The sequence below is a fragment of the Pteronotus mesoamericanus genome, unplaced genomic scaffold (genome assembly GCF_021234165.1).
Source record: "Pteronotus mesoamericanus isolate MK-2021 breed Mesoamerican mustached bat unplaced genomic scaffold, CSHL_Meso_final contig_44, whole genome shotgun sequence".
NCBI classification, from domain to species: domain Eukaryota; kingdom Metazoa; phylum Chordata; class Mammalia; order Chiroptera; family Mormoopidae; genus Pteronotus; species Pteronotus mesoamericanus.
In genome coordinates this window covers 4,889,731-4,905,714 of record NW_026555166.1, presented here as the reverse complement: position 1 = coordinate 4,905,714, position 15,984 = coordinate 4,889,731, and the positions used below count along the sequence as shown (strand labels likewise).

Here is a 15,984-nt window from a genome sequence, read left to right as displayed (position 1 = left end):
CCACACTCATTAACCATCACTATCCACTTCTCCTTCTCCACGGTGCCTGGTAACCACTAACCTACTTTCTCTCTCTATGGACTTCTCTTTCCTAAACATGTCATATCAATGATGTCATATGCTAGGTTGATTTTTGGGACTGGCTTTTTTTACTTAGTATAATGTCTTCAATTTTCATCTCTGCCTTAGCATATATTAGTACTTTATTCATTTTGATTGCTGAATCATATTCCATTATATAGATATATTTCATTTTATTTATGCATTCATTAGTTGATGAACATTGGTGTTTTTCCACACTTTTGGCTATTATGAATAATGCTGCTATGCATATTCATATACAAGTTTTTGTGTGAACATATGTTTTCAATTTTCTTAGGTGTATACCTAGGAGTAGAATGATTTGCTAATATGTTAACTTTATGTTTAACATTTGAGAAACTGCCAAACTGTTTTCCAAAGAGACAGTACCACTTTATAATCTCAACAGAAACATATGAGAGTTGCAGTTTCTCCAGATCCTCCTCTATGTCTGCCTTTTTGAACACAGCCATCCTGGTGGGTGCAAAGTGATACTTTACTGTGGCTTTGATGTGTATTTCCCTGATGACTAATGATGTTCAGCATTTTTTCATGCATCTTCTTTGGGGAGATGCTATTAACTCCCTTTGCTCATTTTGAATGTTTTTTTTGTCTTTTTATTTTTGAGTTGTAAGAGTATGCTATGCATTCTGGATATGAGGACATAGATAAAGCTTGTGTGCATTTTTCTATGATATCAAGTGAATGATACCCATCCCAAAAGGTCCCATGTTGTATTAGTCCATTTATATCATTTTGCAACAGGAAAAACTGTAGAGACAGAAAATAGATCAGTGGTTGCCTGGGGTTGGGATGGAAAGAAAGGAAAGCTGACTACAAAGGGACAGCGTAAGAGAATTTGGGGGTGGGAGTGATGAGCAATTCTGAATGGTACTGTTGTGTTGGATACATGACTCTTCCCATTTGTAAAATCCCATAAAACTGTATACCACAAAAAAAGACTTTTACTGTATGCAAGTTAAAAAAAAAAATCAACCAGGATTTCCAAGGAACAAAAGATGAAATGCCGACTGTGACAAGAGAATTCGTTTACAATAATATGTTATAAGCACCCTAAAGTCAATAAGGAAGAATGAAGCTGACATAACTTTTGAAAGCCATTCTGACTACGTGTCATAGGACTAAAGGAGAAAAAAGTGCAAAAACACTCTTTTTAATGGGGAACATGTGCTTCTTATTGTGCCTGAAGCTTTGCTTACTCTTTCTACACCTTAGTCCTTTATCTCTTTTTAAAAAATAAAAAAAACTGCTTAGAAAGATAAAAATCATTTCCCCTTTCCTCTCCATTTTGAGTGCTGGTTTAGCAGTGATTAGTTTCAAAGAGCAAGCCCTGCACCCCTTCTGCTGGGCTCCCCAACCTTCCTCACACCACAGCAGGCCTTGAAAACTGGCCTATTTGTTTGGTGCAGAGGTGTGAATGGACAAGGCCGCCCTAGCCTCATCCGGCCGTCTGCAGGCTGAGTGGATGGGTATCTGGGCACCCCTACAACGCGCTCCGGCACTAGTTCTCCTGCCACTTGGGAAACTGTCGCTCTGAATGTCTCTTCTAACCAAGGATTCAGCTGCATGGTTCAGCCAGTTGAAGACAAGGATGCAGTCCATCCCTTGGCAAAAATTGAATTTGTCCACTCTTTCCTCTCTCTCTGCAAAGTCAACTCATTTAAACAGGGAACAGTTCTCAACTTTGTTATCACTAGCATCAAATAGTAACTGAAGTTTGAGAAATAATTTCTACCAAATTTCTTACCTTTTCTTTCATTTTTTCCACCTTTTGTTTTAGCTGGGGCACTACACTGTTGGGTGGCAAGCCTTTTTCCAACTGAGTCACAAATTTGGCGTATTTAGAAACTTGACTGTTCAGGACATCTGGATCCAGGCAGTCAAATCTGGACTATGAAAATTATGGGAAAAGAAGAAGTTAATACATATGATAAAAGACAAGCTTGAAATAGTGAATTCTTTTACTTTATTCAGATTTTCCAGTAGTTAAATAGTTAATCCAAGGCAACTCTCTACTTTTGGAAATGGCTTCACTTATTAAGGTTCCCAGTGGTCTATCAAACATGGCTTCTTTATTCCTTTCATGACCTTGTCTCTGTCATCACGTGCGGTATTGTAATTCCTGTAAGTTATGTCTGAGGGCCAAACTTTATAAGGAGATATAAACAGTTAATTTTTACTCTTGCTAACTAGAAATTTCTCACCTAGTATTTTCCTATTATTTGATTATGTACCCCTTTAACGTAAATGATTTAAATATGCCCCCCAAATATTCATGTATCTATAAATATATTTCTCAGTTATATAAACATATGTGTACACATATATTGACATGTAAGATGGTCATATGGACTGAAGGCTATAGAAAATTTGTAAAACTTTCATTTTTTTCCCCAGATTCAACATTTTTTTCCTGATCTCTAATGGGTCTTTTTGTGCATTTCTTATGGTGAATTTATGCCACTTTGGAAGCTGCTGCTCTAATCTATGGTGGTTATCAGAAAAAAGCTTCTTTATTCTTCATAAAATAATACTGCATGTTTTACTGAAATTAAAAATATATGAGATTGTCAAAAATTATGATTAATATTATTAGAACTTTGTTTAATTAAAAATGATTTAAGAATTGAATCACTTATTTTTATTTTTTATTTTATTTTTTTTACCTTTAACCATTCTTCTTGGAGTTGATCCCATTCAGATAAAGAATCCCAGAGCAACTGCTTGAGTTTCACTTCAGCACTAACTTCTTCCAAATCTTCAAACTTAGAAACTTCTACCTTTAAAATGTAATAAACAAAATACACTATTTACTTTTCAGATATAAATACCTTATGTTCTCCTCCTATTAGTAATTCTTGATACAGTGACTAAGCAGAATATGGGGGCGAGGGGGACACTAAATGAAGAAGGAAAGAGAGAGCTAGAAACAAAGGAAAAAAAATCACAAAACCCCATGTAAATTCAAATTTCCACTTGAGTGACAAAATATAACTCTTTACATTTCCTTAGAACTTAAATATTCTCCAAAGACATAAATATCACAAAAATACCATGGGCATTTTTCCTCAAATTCAGTCATGCATTCCTGGCCATTTTGGAAAACAGATGGATCTTCAGAGGCTGAACTCTGTTTTCTTTTAGGACTTATGTACTTAAATGATAGAAGAGGAAGAGGATGTTTGTGCAGTGGCTGGTAGAGTGGATGGGTGATTTAAGATGGAGAGGACAGCCTGGTTTTTTACCTCTTTTTAACCCTGTGGGCTGTATATGAAACATATAGAGAGGAACGTTGCAGGAAAGTCTGAAGAAGCTGTTTTGGTGAAGTGCTCTAAGGCTGCCTTGGCTTGGAGGTGAGGAAATGTCCAGGGGATTGTTTGTACAGAAACTGTGAGCACTGTGATAAGCTAGGGCTTTGAACTGTATATCCAACAGCACCAGCATACACATTCTTTTCAAGTGCACCATGGAACATTCCCAAAGACAGATCATATGAAAGCCTATAAAACAAGTCTTAGAAAATTTGAGAAGATTGAAATCATACTATGTATCTTTTCCAACCACAATGGTACAAAGCTGGAAGTCAACAAGAGGAAGGCTGGAAAATTTACAAGCCTGTGGAAACTAAACAACAAATTCCTGAATAACCAATGGGTCAAAGAAGAAATCAAAGAGAAATGTAAAAAATGTCTTCAAACAGATTAACATGAAAACACAGCACACCAAAACCTATGGAATGCTGCAAAAACAGTTCTGAGAGGAAAGTTTATAGCAGTAAATGAGTATATTAAGAAATAGAAAGATTGCAGATAAACAACATACACCTCAAGGAGCTAGAAAAAGAACAAACAAATGAAGCCCAAATTTAGCAGAAGAAAGGAAATAACAAACATCAGTGTGGAGATGAATAAAAGAAAAACTAGAAAAATAGAAAAGATCATCCAACAGCAGCAGCATACACATTCTTTTCAAGTTCACATGAAACATTCCCAAGGGTAGGTCATATGAGAAGCCACAAAACAAGTCTTAGAAAATTTAAGAAGATTGAAATCATACCATGTATCTTTTCCAACCACAATGGTATGAAACTAGAAAGCTACAACAAACTTCTCTTAGTTTCAAAGAGCTGGCTTTTTGAAAAAATAAACTCAAATGATAAAACTTTAGTTAGAGTAAGAAAAAAAGAATACTGAAATAAATGGAATAAAAGGGGAGACATTACAACTAATACCACAGAAATACAAAGGACCACAGGACACTCCTATGAATATGTGTATGTCAACAAATTTGTTCACCTATAAAAAAAGGATAAATTCCTAGAAACATACAACCAAAAAGACTGAATCAGGAAAAAAAAAATAAAGAAAATCTAAACAGATCAATGAGTAAGGAGATTGAATCAGTAACCAAAAACTTCCCAACACAGAAGACCCCAGGACCAGATGGCTTCACTGGTAAATGCGACCAAACATTTAAAGAAGAATTAATGCCAATTCTTTCTCAAACTTTTCCAAAAAAACCTCCAAACCCATTTTACAAGGCCAGCATGCCCTCATATTAAGGGCCTAGCGTTGTCTTTGTGAACAATTAGGAGTTATTTCCTAGGTTGGTGAGGCCTTCACTTCTATCCCCCAAGTGACTGAGAGCTTCAGAAGCAAGGCTGAATGTGAGGTTATCATAAAGGAAGAATTAGTCAAATATAAATACTGTGTGTGGTAGAAGGGGAACACCCTTCTATATCAGGCATTGGCTTGGGCAATGCTTTCTGACCCACAGAGTGCCCGTCTGTTAGTTGTAGCTTTTTATCAAGCAGCATTTCTTCCATAACTTACTTCCTACCCTAATACTTTCCTATCTTGTAGGTCAGTTAACTCAACCTGAGAACAACTTCCTAACTAGTTCTCTCACGCACAAACCTCCTGCCTCTGGTGTTGGACCAGTCATATTGTACAGTGCCAAGCTCATTATGTTATAGACTGCTCCACCAAATCTTGGGGTCTGGAGCGGACAGCTCCTAACAGGACTTTCTGGCCATCCATTTGGGTTCTGGAAGATAGGTGTGTTCCCCTGTGAAGTCCAGGCACTCCTCTAAGACTTTGGGAGGGACCAATGACACCCACATTGCTGGGTTTTGAGGCTAGAAATCTTTTCCATTTTCTTTTCATTTCAGTCTCCCTAATAGCTGTTTAGAACACTGTCTCTCTCACTCGTTTCTCTTCATTTTTGGGTATTTCTTTTCTGAAGATTTTTATTTTTAGAGAGGGGAAGAGATGGAGAAAGAGAAACATCAATGTGTGGTTGTCTCTAGTGTGTCCCCTGCTGGGGACCTGGCCTGCAATGTAAGCATATGTCCTAGACTGGGAATCAAACCAGTGACCCTTTGGTTCACAGGCCAGCACTCAATCCACTGAGCCACACTAGCTAGGGCCATTTTTGTTTTTAAGGCATATCTTTTGGCCTTTCTGACTTTTGCCTTGGCTTAGCCAAATTCTCTTCTGTCGTCAAATTAGTGCATCAAACCAGGGCAAATCAGGCAATATTCATGGAATCATAACACATGCATTGATGTAAAAGAAACTTGAATATTAGGAAAGAAATTAACCACATTTAATAATCCACATACATTTTAACATAGAAATTCGAGTCTGTGGTCTGAGAGTTTATGTACAATTCATAGTTATTTTTTAATAAGAAAGATATTTTGTCTTTAGTGTGTATTAATCTTTAAACGGGTTAACATGAAAACACAGCACACCAAAACCTATGGAATGCTGCAAAAGCAGTTTTGAGAGGAAAGTTTATAGTGATAAATGCATGAGGCAGGGAACACAGCATATTTGTTTCAGACTGTTCCTGTAGAGTGGCCAGCACATAGGAACCCAAACATTAAATATTTACAGTCACGTTGAAAGTGCTTTTGCATCAATGCCATTTCTCTGCTCACATTTTAAAAAACACATATAGAATTGTCATTACCTTAAAATTTTTCTGATAAGATTTGTATTGAAATGCACGTTTCTGAAGATCATCTAGAACTAATTGCAGATCATTCAAAATGGACTTTATTTTGTCTTGATCAGCATTAATATCCAAAATCTGTGGATCCTGTAAAATGAAGATAGCTTTTGATTAGTCATTCCTGCTTTGTGATGTAGGCCATTACTTTAAATTAACAGACATTTTCAAAAAGCATTTTTCTAATTCTCTTCTCACTCTGATTTTTATAAAATGTTAAAATGATTGATTTTCCTGAATTTTAAAGCAATGTGCATATATTGTAAAAAGTACAGAAATGCATAAAGAGGGGTCATGGGGATGACAATGCTTTTAAATAGTACCTAATATATTGTCCCTCTTCTGTTTTCATTTCCTACACTTCTTCAACAAACGTGATTTCAAGTAAGGATAGTTGAATGCGATAGGGAAAAGAAGGAAGAGACTATAATATAAGGAAAATTCCCATTTTATAATAAACAAAATAGAAAGCCTTTGCATTCTGAGAGGGAGGAAGAGAGAAAATAAAGAATAAATAGTCAGGCATGTTTTCTGGCTGCCTGTGGGGTTGAAACTTTACCCAGTGAATGGGAATGGAAGAGTTTAGGAACTGAATAGAAACACCTAACTAAGTTTGGGAGAATGTGAGAAAATTAGAAGAATCTGAGAACTATTATAGCCATAGTTTGGGGAAGCCATTTGTCCCATCTCTGATATAGCATGGTCCTGCATTCAAAATGGCAACATGCCCCTGGTTAGAAAAAGCTAAGTAAAGTGTCCAGGTGGAAGGGCTTTTGTTGACACTCTAGTGTATCATGGCTTGGAGTGGTAGGTAGAGGATCATGAAGTTCTCATAGGCCTTGATTTTGGCTGAGAGAGCTGCTGAAAGAGCTAGTGGATCAGAGGAAATCTGAGATCAGGATCCAAAAGTCACAGATTGAGACTGTAGACTGTTGCAGAAATGATGAATGCAGCAGCAGGGTCTAGCATGATACTTCAAGAGCCAGGAGGAACCCTTAGCTAACAGCTGCCTGGGTCTACCAGGCCCAGCCAAACTGCCCTGTAAGCCCAATGGTCCAGAGGGCAGCATGAGGACCGGATGCCCCTCCCCACTATCCACCAGGAGGAAATGCAGATTTCCCCTTATGGAACAAGAGGAGGGAGGGGATGGGAGCAAAGGTGAAGAAATGCTTCATAAGGAGTTCAGATTCTGAACTAAAATCTATCCCAAAGAGATGAAATTAAAATAAAATAGACATTTCAAGCTGAAATAATTTTGTTATCATCAAATGTCACATTTAGATTTTTTCTCCAGCCTCCTTTATCAACAGGAGTGGTGGCATGACAGCAGGATGGTACCATTTATGGAAATGGTTAAGTTGCAGCTCTTTGCTCAAGTGATAATGAGGAAACCCTCTAAACCCTCTATGGAAGAAGCTCTTGCTGGAGAGAACCTCTGCTATCATTTTTGTTTGTGCATCATGCTTTTTAAAATGCATAATTATACATAAAGTCTTTGCTGTCACTCTTGCTCTTTCTAGGAGTCTATCTATATACACATGTACTGTTTCCAAACAAAGACTAATCTTTCATACTTTTTTGTCTGCTCTATATGCAAAACAGGATATAGCACAGCAGCTAATAGCAGACTATTAACCACTGGAAGCAGACTGTGTAAGCTTAAATTTTGGTTCTTCCATTTATTATTTGCGTGACCCTAGGCATGCTACTTAACCTCCTTGTGTCTTGGTTTTCTTCTCTATAAAATGTGAATAGTAAAACCTTATAGTTGTTCTGAGTATTAAATGAGTTAAGACATGCAAATGTATATAAGAATGTTCTTAGAAGCATTACTTATTATTGTTAAAAACTGTAAGCAATCCCAATGTCCATCAACTGCGGGATGAATATTAAAATTGTGGTGTATGATGAAATACTACGTAGCAATGAAGGTGGATTATGTCACATCCACACGGAGCAACATGGGTGAATCTCAGGAATGAAACAAAATCAAATAAAGGGCACACCACTGTATGATTCTATTTAATTGAAGTTCATAAACAGGCAAAGCTAATTTATAGCAAGATATAATGCAGGGTAGTGGACGGCTTTGGAGAGGGAGAAAGGGTTAGGGATAATAAGGAACACTAGGGAACCAGCAATGTTATAGTTCTTGACATGAGTAGTGGGTAGATGGATGTGTTCACTTTCTGATAATTCATTGAGTTGTATAGATATTACATTTATGTACAGTTTTTCTATGTGAAAATACAAAAATACTTTAGTACCTAACACATACTAAATACACAATAAATAACAGCTACTTTTACATTCCCATGGTAATACATATAAATATATATTGTAATATTTAATGTCTGTACTATATTCTTTTGAGTAGATGTACCCTAACACATTTTATTAATATTTTGTTGATGGACATTGATTCATATCCTAATTATTCTGATTTGACTATAACTTTATATGGTTTTATACCTCTGTGACAAGTTTTAGTCAATGTTAATAAAATAATGGATCGTTACATCAGATTTTCATGTATATGCCTCAGTTGAGAACCACCCAGATTTCTATTTTAAATTATTAAAAAATTTCCCTTATATCTTTTGTATACTAAAAGTTAACCAAATATTCTTCACTGTCATTATTAAACTCTGCTTCTTCCTAAATAGAAATTTTCTAATATGTGGCTTAAAAAAATTAAAAAAAAACCCAACAACTCCTCCCTGAGACAATAGCTACAAAATATGCTAACAAATTGTAAGAATACTCATTTGAGAATAATCAATACAAGCCAAGAGAAATAAAATTTAATATTACATATATACTTTACTTGCAATGGTCTGGAATTTATTCAATACTGTGAAGAGAGTTTGGAAACACTTTTGATTTTAAATAGAAGTTCAAAGACCTTGTTAATTGGTTAGAATAAAGCCATATAAAACAAAAGTTAAATCAGATTAAAATGAAATATGCTCCCTAAATGGTTCGATTACAATGTAGTAGTCAAACTTAACAGTTATTTTTTTAAAAAATTCTTCCTTAACTTACCTGTGCTTGTAGCTTTACTTCATTCACTTCATTGGTGAGATCTTCAAGATCTCTACCCAAATGCAGACAAAATTGCTTAATGCTTGTTTCTCTATCACCTACGGATTTATCGATGGCATTCCGAACAGCGACAATAGATGGCTTCATAGTAGCAAAAACAGCAAAGTCTTCAGGTGGTGTGGGGACCTGATACTGTTCAATGAGCTTGTACATTTGAATCACCACATTCCCTTCGTCTTCAAGGCTTTCAATCTAAATAGAAACATTGGTGACTTGTTCAATATATGCAAGTCCTATTATGCTCTGTAGGTTTTGTCTAATAGGAGATAGCCTTTGTACAGTGTGAAAATCACACTATGAAGACCCAGCACATGAAGAATGCATTAAACTGGTTGAAGCCAGCCCTGGCCAGGTAGGTCAGTTGGTTAGAGCTTAGTCCTGATACACCAAGGCTGTGGGTTCAATCCCAGATCAGGGCACATACAAGAATCAACCAATGAATGCATAAATAAGTGGAACAAGTCATGATTCTCTCTCTCTCCCATCCTCTCTCTCTCTCTAAAATCAATAATAAAATAATAATTTTAAAAACTGGCTGAAGCTGCTGGGTGATCACTACTGTCATTGTTACAATACAGGTAATCAGGCCGATGAGGTAAGTTGTTCAGAGCTGAGTATAGTTAGCATTGTTCTTATAAATTTTGATTTTTCTCCTTTCTCTTTTGTTTTCTAGTAGCAATAAACAGTGCCAATATTTAAGGTTTTCAGAGACAACATGTGCTGTAAAGATGCTCGGTTGTAGTATCAGAGCTCACAGGCATGTGTGCTGAGCTGTGATGTGGACAGGCTCTGTTCCTGTCTGCATAGATTCAGAACTCTCATCTATGGTGAGCCTATCACTACCCTTAACAAATACTTACACTACTTCCAGCTGACCACTAAACACCTTCACTTTGATGTCCTACCTTCAGTGGACAGTGTCCCCCCTAATTTTCTGGCAAGGAACTCTTTATTTTGGGGAACCCTCCTCCCCCTAACTCTGCCACATGGTTATAGGTGGAGCACCCATGTTCATATAACTTGACCTAACCTTCTGGGCACAAGCTGAACCAAGTAGCATCACATCAGGAGCAACAAAGCCAGAGCAGTCTGACCTCTCTCTTGAACATAGGAAGAGTTAGACTGTAGCTGTTGGCAGAGGCCATTTGTTTTCACGTGGAAACAGAAAGCTGGCCCTTAGTATGAGAAGATAACTGCAGAGAGAGGCTTTTAGAGAAATGGCTCTCACGCTGTAGTGTGCATCACAATCACCTCGGAAAGCTTGTGAAAGTAAGGATTGCTGAGCCCCTCCCCCAAGTTTCTGATTCAGACATCTAAGGTGGCGCCAAGGAATATGCATGTCTAACGAGTTCCCCATTGCTACGGCAGCTGCCGGTTTGGTGACTACCCTTTGAGAAACACTGTTCTAGAGAGAAGCAGCAAGGAGGGATGTAAAAAGAGAGCCCTTTTGGTTTCTCTAGTCTGTTCTAGTCTCTAGTTCCTGTCCTTTTTAAAGGCTAGGCTCTATCCATGCCTTTAAATTCCAGAAGATACCCCTGCCAACCTAGAATAAATCTTCTCTTTTTCTAAGCTTACTATGTGAATTTTTGTTAGACAACCAAGTGTCTAACATCTTAAGCAAGTTATAAATAGAACTAAGTCCCTGTACATTAAGATCAGTTCCCCTTCCTGTGCTTCCTGTGCCTAGGGTAAAGCATATGTCCAGGTCTCTCTGAGAGTGTCCTGGTTTTCACATGTCCTGGAAGAGTCATTAATAATGCATCTTTTACTCCAAAAAAAAAAAAAAAGGCCCGGCAATGCAATGATTATGTGGCCTTCCCCTTCCTATAATGGTTAATAATACCACTATCTATCCATTCACTGTGGAAAGATACCCAAGAATTATCGTAGACTTCTCTTGCTGTTGCCTCATTCAGTTGTATAGATATTACATTTATGTACTATTCAGTTGCCCACTAAGTCCTTTCAGTTCTACTTAATTAGCACCTCCAGAACCCCTTTCTTCTTGCCTATCCTTGAAAATACTGCTCTAGCTACATAATACCTAATACCCTTTCTCCATAGCCACATCCTGCTCTTGTCGTGCTGCCTCAGGTCTTTGCACAGTTTTCCCACTTCTTGGCCTTCTGAATAGATGTGCTTTAGCACATAGCAAAGCACTCCATCCTCCATAGAGCCCAGGGCAAACCCCCAGTCCTAAAACACCTATATACATTGTATAATAATTGTCTGCTTTTATTCTGGATTCTGCTCTCCTTGAGAGCAGATTTACTCATTGTTGTAATCCTTGCAACCCATTAAATGCAACTCATTGCATTTTCTGAACAACTGAGCGAGGTTCCAAAAGAAGCTGTTTGTGTGTGCAGAGCATCTCACCAAGGGAAGCTGCTTCCTCAATACACTACTCAACATTACAGAAACAACCTGGTGGAGATGGTACACAGTTTGAGTCTTCTGTATGGCACATCAACTGTCCTATTTGGGAACCACAGAGTGAGAGCAGTCTAACCTCTCCAATGTGATCCTATCTTCTCATCATAATTTATACAACAGGATGTGGGTATCTAGAAGAGAGAGTTTTTCTTTCTGACTGGGTGGCTAGCTAGACTTGCATCATGAAACTTGGGAACTGCTGGTGGCCATGTTTGCTGCCATGGAATGAAGAAGAAGGAGCAACCTATTTGCAGAAGGAGATAAGAAAAGGAAACCCTCGGAGAGATGCAGAGAGGGTAGAGAGAGAGAACAATCTGGGTTTCCTAGTGCTTTCTCATTCCTTCTTGTGGTAAGTTCCCCAGCCTACTTACATTCTGGATGTATGTGGAGGGAAAAGGTGGTAGGTCCATGAAATACTCTTTAGTCCTTAAATAGGATCCCTGTTTTGGCCTAGGCTAGTTCAGCTGGGTTTTGGTTATTTGGGCACAGAGGCTTAATGACTAAAAATAATAAATGCTTGGCACCTTTAGACTTTTGGGATGATGTATAAGTAAACCTGAGGGAAAAACACAACCATCTGCTATGTGAGAAGGTGCTATTTCTTGAGATAAGAAACAAAATTGTTTCTTTTACTGACACAAGAAATAGTCTTTACCAATTCTGTTAACAATGTATAACAGACTATAAAGTTGTTAATGACATTTCACTCTGTTTTTTAATATTTAAAAATGTCTTCAATTGCCAGAAAATAATTTCTTGCTCTTTCAAATGCCAATTGATATGAATGAAAGTTTGTGAAAAACTTATGGAAATTTACTAATGAAATTAATGCTAGATTGCCTGTCACAGAGAAGAGACTGAGAGGAGGAAACCATGTTTCTGGAGAGAAAAAAAATATGGCAGACAAAGGACTGAGTGTGTGTGTGTGTGTGAGAGAGAGAGAGAGAGAGAGAGAGAGAAAGGGAGATGACCCTATCATTTGCATCACTTGAGTCCCTATAGTCTACTGTTGTCTCCCCACCCCACCTCTCTTAAGGACTTTTTCATTTCTAACAGTAAGACTCTTGACTATTATACAGATATAGTTTAAGGGTCAAGACTTCTAATATGACTAATATTTAGATTACAATTCTATTGCCATTTATCACAAATAAGAATTGCAGTAAACTGATTGAGAGCATTGGCTTTGCAGTCAGAGATCCAAATGTAAGTTCTAGCTCTACCATACACAAGTTCTTTGACGTTGGACAACATAACCTATTTCAGTCCTTGTATCCTCATCTGCAGAGTAAAAATGATCTCTACGTCTTAAGTTTCTGTGAGAATTTAAAATGTAACATATGTAAAAATGTGGTGCAATGCCTGACTAGTAGCCCAAGATTGATCAACATTAGCTGTCATCGTTGCTGTGATGTAGGACATCCACTTACTTTGTCTGAAAGTGTTTCTGATAGTTTCATAGCTGTGTCTTGACCTTCAATCCCTCAGTTTATTTTATTTGTCTTCATTATCTATCACAAGATCTGGAATATTGAGTTATATGAATCAACTCACCCTTTCCTGAATTTCATCAAGAAATACTAAACTGTTAACATATTCTATGGTAGTTGTTGGAACAAATTCAAGTTTATACTCTGCATCTTGTGCCTCAGAGATAATGGCATCCACTTTTTTCTTGCTTTGAAGAGGAAGCATATGATTTAGCACCTAGGAAAGAAAAAGAAAATGTAAATCCTAACTACTTGAATATATTATCATTTTATTATATATTTTAGATAAATCCTAATTGAACACCTGTTAAATCAGCAAGTATTGGATGCAGCATTGTATATAAAAGGATGTGTTTGTTTCTTTTTTCACATGGAATCTATGCTAGTTAAATGAACCAGCAGGAAGAGCAGGTTATGAAGATCATTCCCAGAACAAACTAGATTGCACAGCTTATTAAAAAGTTGGCCTAAATTCTCCAGTCTCTTGTAGGCACCCTTCTGTTGCTTTGCCCTATGGAAGTGGACCCTGTGGTGTCCTCCCCAGCATCACTTCTACTCTTTTCATGTTGGGTGGTAGCCATGTACTTTGGGGGAAACTCGTTGATTTCTCCTTTAGAAACAAAAGTGTAGTCTGATTGATCACTAGGCAAATACGAGGTTGTCTTCCTTTGGCCAATGTGATTGGATAAGGGCAGGCATCTGACCTTAGTTGATTCAGTTAGAAAGAGGTCCAGTACTACTGTTTAAGGCTAGAAAAATGTATGCTCAGAATCCCAGTCTCTCTTTCTCTCTCTCTCTGTACATAAACAAGGGAATGATTAGCTTATAGAGCTTTCCACAGCCATTTCACAAATGTAAGGGAATGCAAGTGTTATGATGAAGCTGGCACAACAGGAGGCTCAGTAAAGAGAATGAAAAGAAATGGGTTCTTGGTAAGACCACTGAGTCACTAGATCAAACCTCCCTCGTGCATTCACCCTGTTAATTTAGATGCATAGCCTACACATTTTCTGATTGCTTAAGCCAGTTTGAGGTCAGTTTTCTTTGCCTTGGTATATAATTGTGCTCAAACTGTTGAAATTGATTTGATTTTGCTCAGTTATATATTTTGTCCTTTTTAACAGATGAAGAAGCAAAGCTTTAGAAGAAAGCCCAATGTCATACAACTAATTACAATGACAGAACAGGCACAGATGCTCAGGTCTGCGCTTTTTTATACAGAGCTCAGAAGTTTTCTGTAAGGGCCAGATAGCAGATATTTTAGATTTACAGGACATAAAGTCTCTGTCACAACTACTCAACTTTGTCCTTGCAGTCAGCAAGCAACCACAGGCTATAGTACACATACAAAAATTGTCCTGGCTGTGTTCTAATAAACTGTTTGTACAAAACAGGTGGCAGGCTGGATTGACCCTGTGGGCTACAGCTTGTAAATTACCAAAATATAATCAGCTCTTTAGGGACAGTTCCAGATCAGGAAATGCTCTCCAAAACTTGACCTGAGTGCCCTTGAATGAAATAGCTTTCCCACTACAACTCTAAAACGCCCTGAAATACTCTAACAAAGGAAAAAGGAGTGAGAGTAAGAGGCTAGTATGAAGCTTGCAGTCTCCTCTCTTTCCTCATCTGAAAGCTAACTGTGCTTGCAACAAAAAGGAGAATATGGAACTTTTCCTAAAAATTAATAATGCCTAGTAGACTTAGGCTAATTTTGAATCTTTGCAATACTAGAAAATACACTTTATTTGCAGTAGAAAAGTCATAAAACAATTGTAGAGCCCAAATGTAAAACTTTTCCTAGTTCATAGTTACCTCCAAGCATCGCAAAGGTGATGGAATTAGTTTTTCTTTTAGCAGCTTAGTGTCGATGAGCAGCAGTCCTACATTCCGCGTGGGCCTTAGAGCTACAGCGTCCTTGTGCTGTCTGTGATATTTTTCCAGTTGTTCACTAAAGAACTTAACATCTACATGAAATAATTCATATAAAGCACAAAGTACATTATATTAGATTTTGAGGGACTAATATGAAATACATTAATGTCATTGCATTAATAAATTTATATACATATTTATAATGTTATATGCTGGGTACTTGGCATAACTTTAAAGTGTTAATTCATAGTTCTTTCTATTTTATTCTTGTAATACAAAACTAATATATAATAATGAAATATGTTTTTAAATAAGAATTAAATATGTAAATGTGTTTCCAGCTCCTATTAAGAAGGTAACTTAAAGTGGCACTAAAGTATCTAGTCTGGAATGGACTAGATCCTAGAGTTGGGTTGGTTTGAAATTGGGCTGACTCTAAGATTTTCCCTGAATGATACCACAAAGGAAAGCATTTTGAGGATATCAACTATTAAATGTGATTTAATAAAAGTTTGAGACACAAGAGATCAGGCATAGCTTAGTTATCTCCATTCTTCCTCCCACCCGCTCTCTGCCAACCCTGTTCCTTATCATGGTCGAGGCCTTGTCAGCTTGCACCTGCCATACGCCGCAGCTGCGTTTTGAGAATCTCCCTGCTTCCCTTGTTTCCCTTCTCTAATCTGCCTGAAACCAGTGGAAGACCAATTATCCTTGAATACACTTTTATCATATTGGTCAAAAACAGCTCTTTTTAATACACATGCAGTACTAATCTACTCTGCTTGTCTTTCAAAATTCTGCACCCTCTCAAATTTAGCTACCTCTATGTCTAATTACTTCCTCTACTTGTGTTCAGATTGCTCTCCTTAGTGCCTTCTGTAACCCTCCACAGTCAGAGAGAGAAAAGGGTGTTGATTCCCACATTTATGCATGTCATCTCCTCTCCTGAATAAAAGGGGAGTTTGAC

The 15,984-nt window shown here is 37.3% G+C and overlaps 1 protein-coding gene across 1 annotated transcript in view; it reads right to left on the bottom strand.

Moving 5' to 3' along the window:
* Positions 1-15,984, bottom strand: part of DNAH6 (dynein axonemal heavy chain 6) — a 273,527-nt gene that overhangs the window by 203,640 nt on the left and 53,903 nt on the right. The window contains exons 12-17 of the mRNA XM_054577633.1: positions 14,958-15,109; positions 13,210-13,362; positions 9,163-9,414; positions 6,079-6,207; positions 2,769-2,882; positions 1,850-1,993 (exon numbers count right to left, since the gene is read on the bottom strand). Of these exons, the coding sequence (XP_054433608.1) occupies positions 1,850-1,993; positions 2,769-2,882; positions 6,079-6,207; positions 9,163-9,414; positions 13,210-13,362; positions 14,958-15,109 (944 nt within the window). The remainder of the gene's footprint in view (positions 1-1,849; positions 1,994-2,768; positions 2,883-6,078; positions 6,208-9,162; positions 9,415-13,209; positions 13,363-14,957; positions 15,110-15,984) is intronic.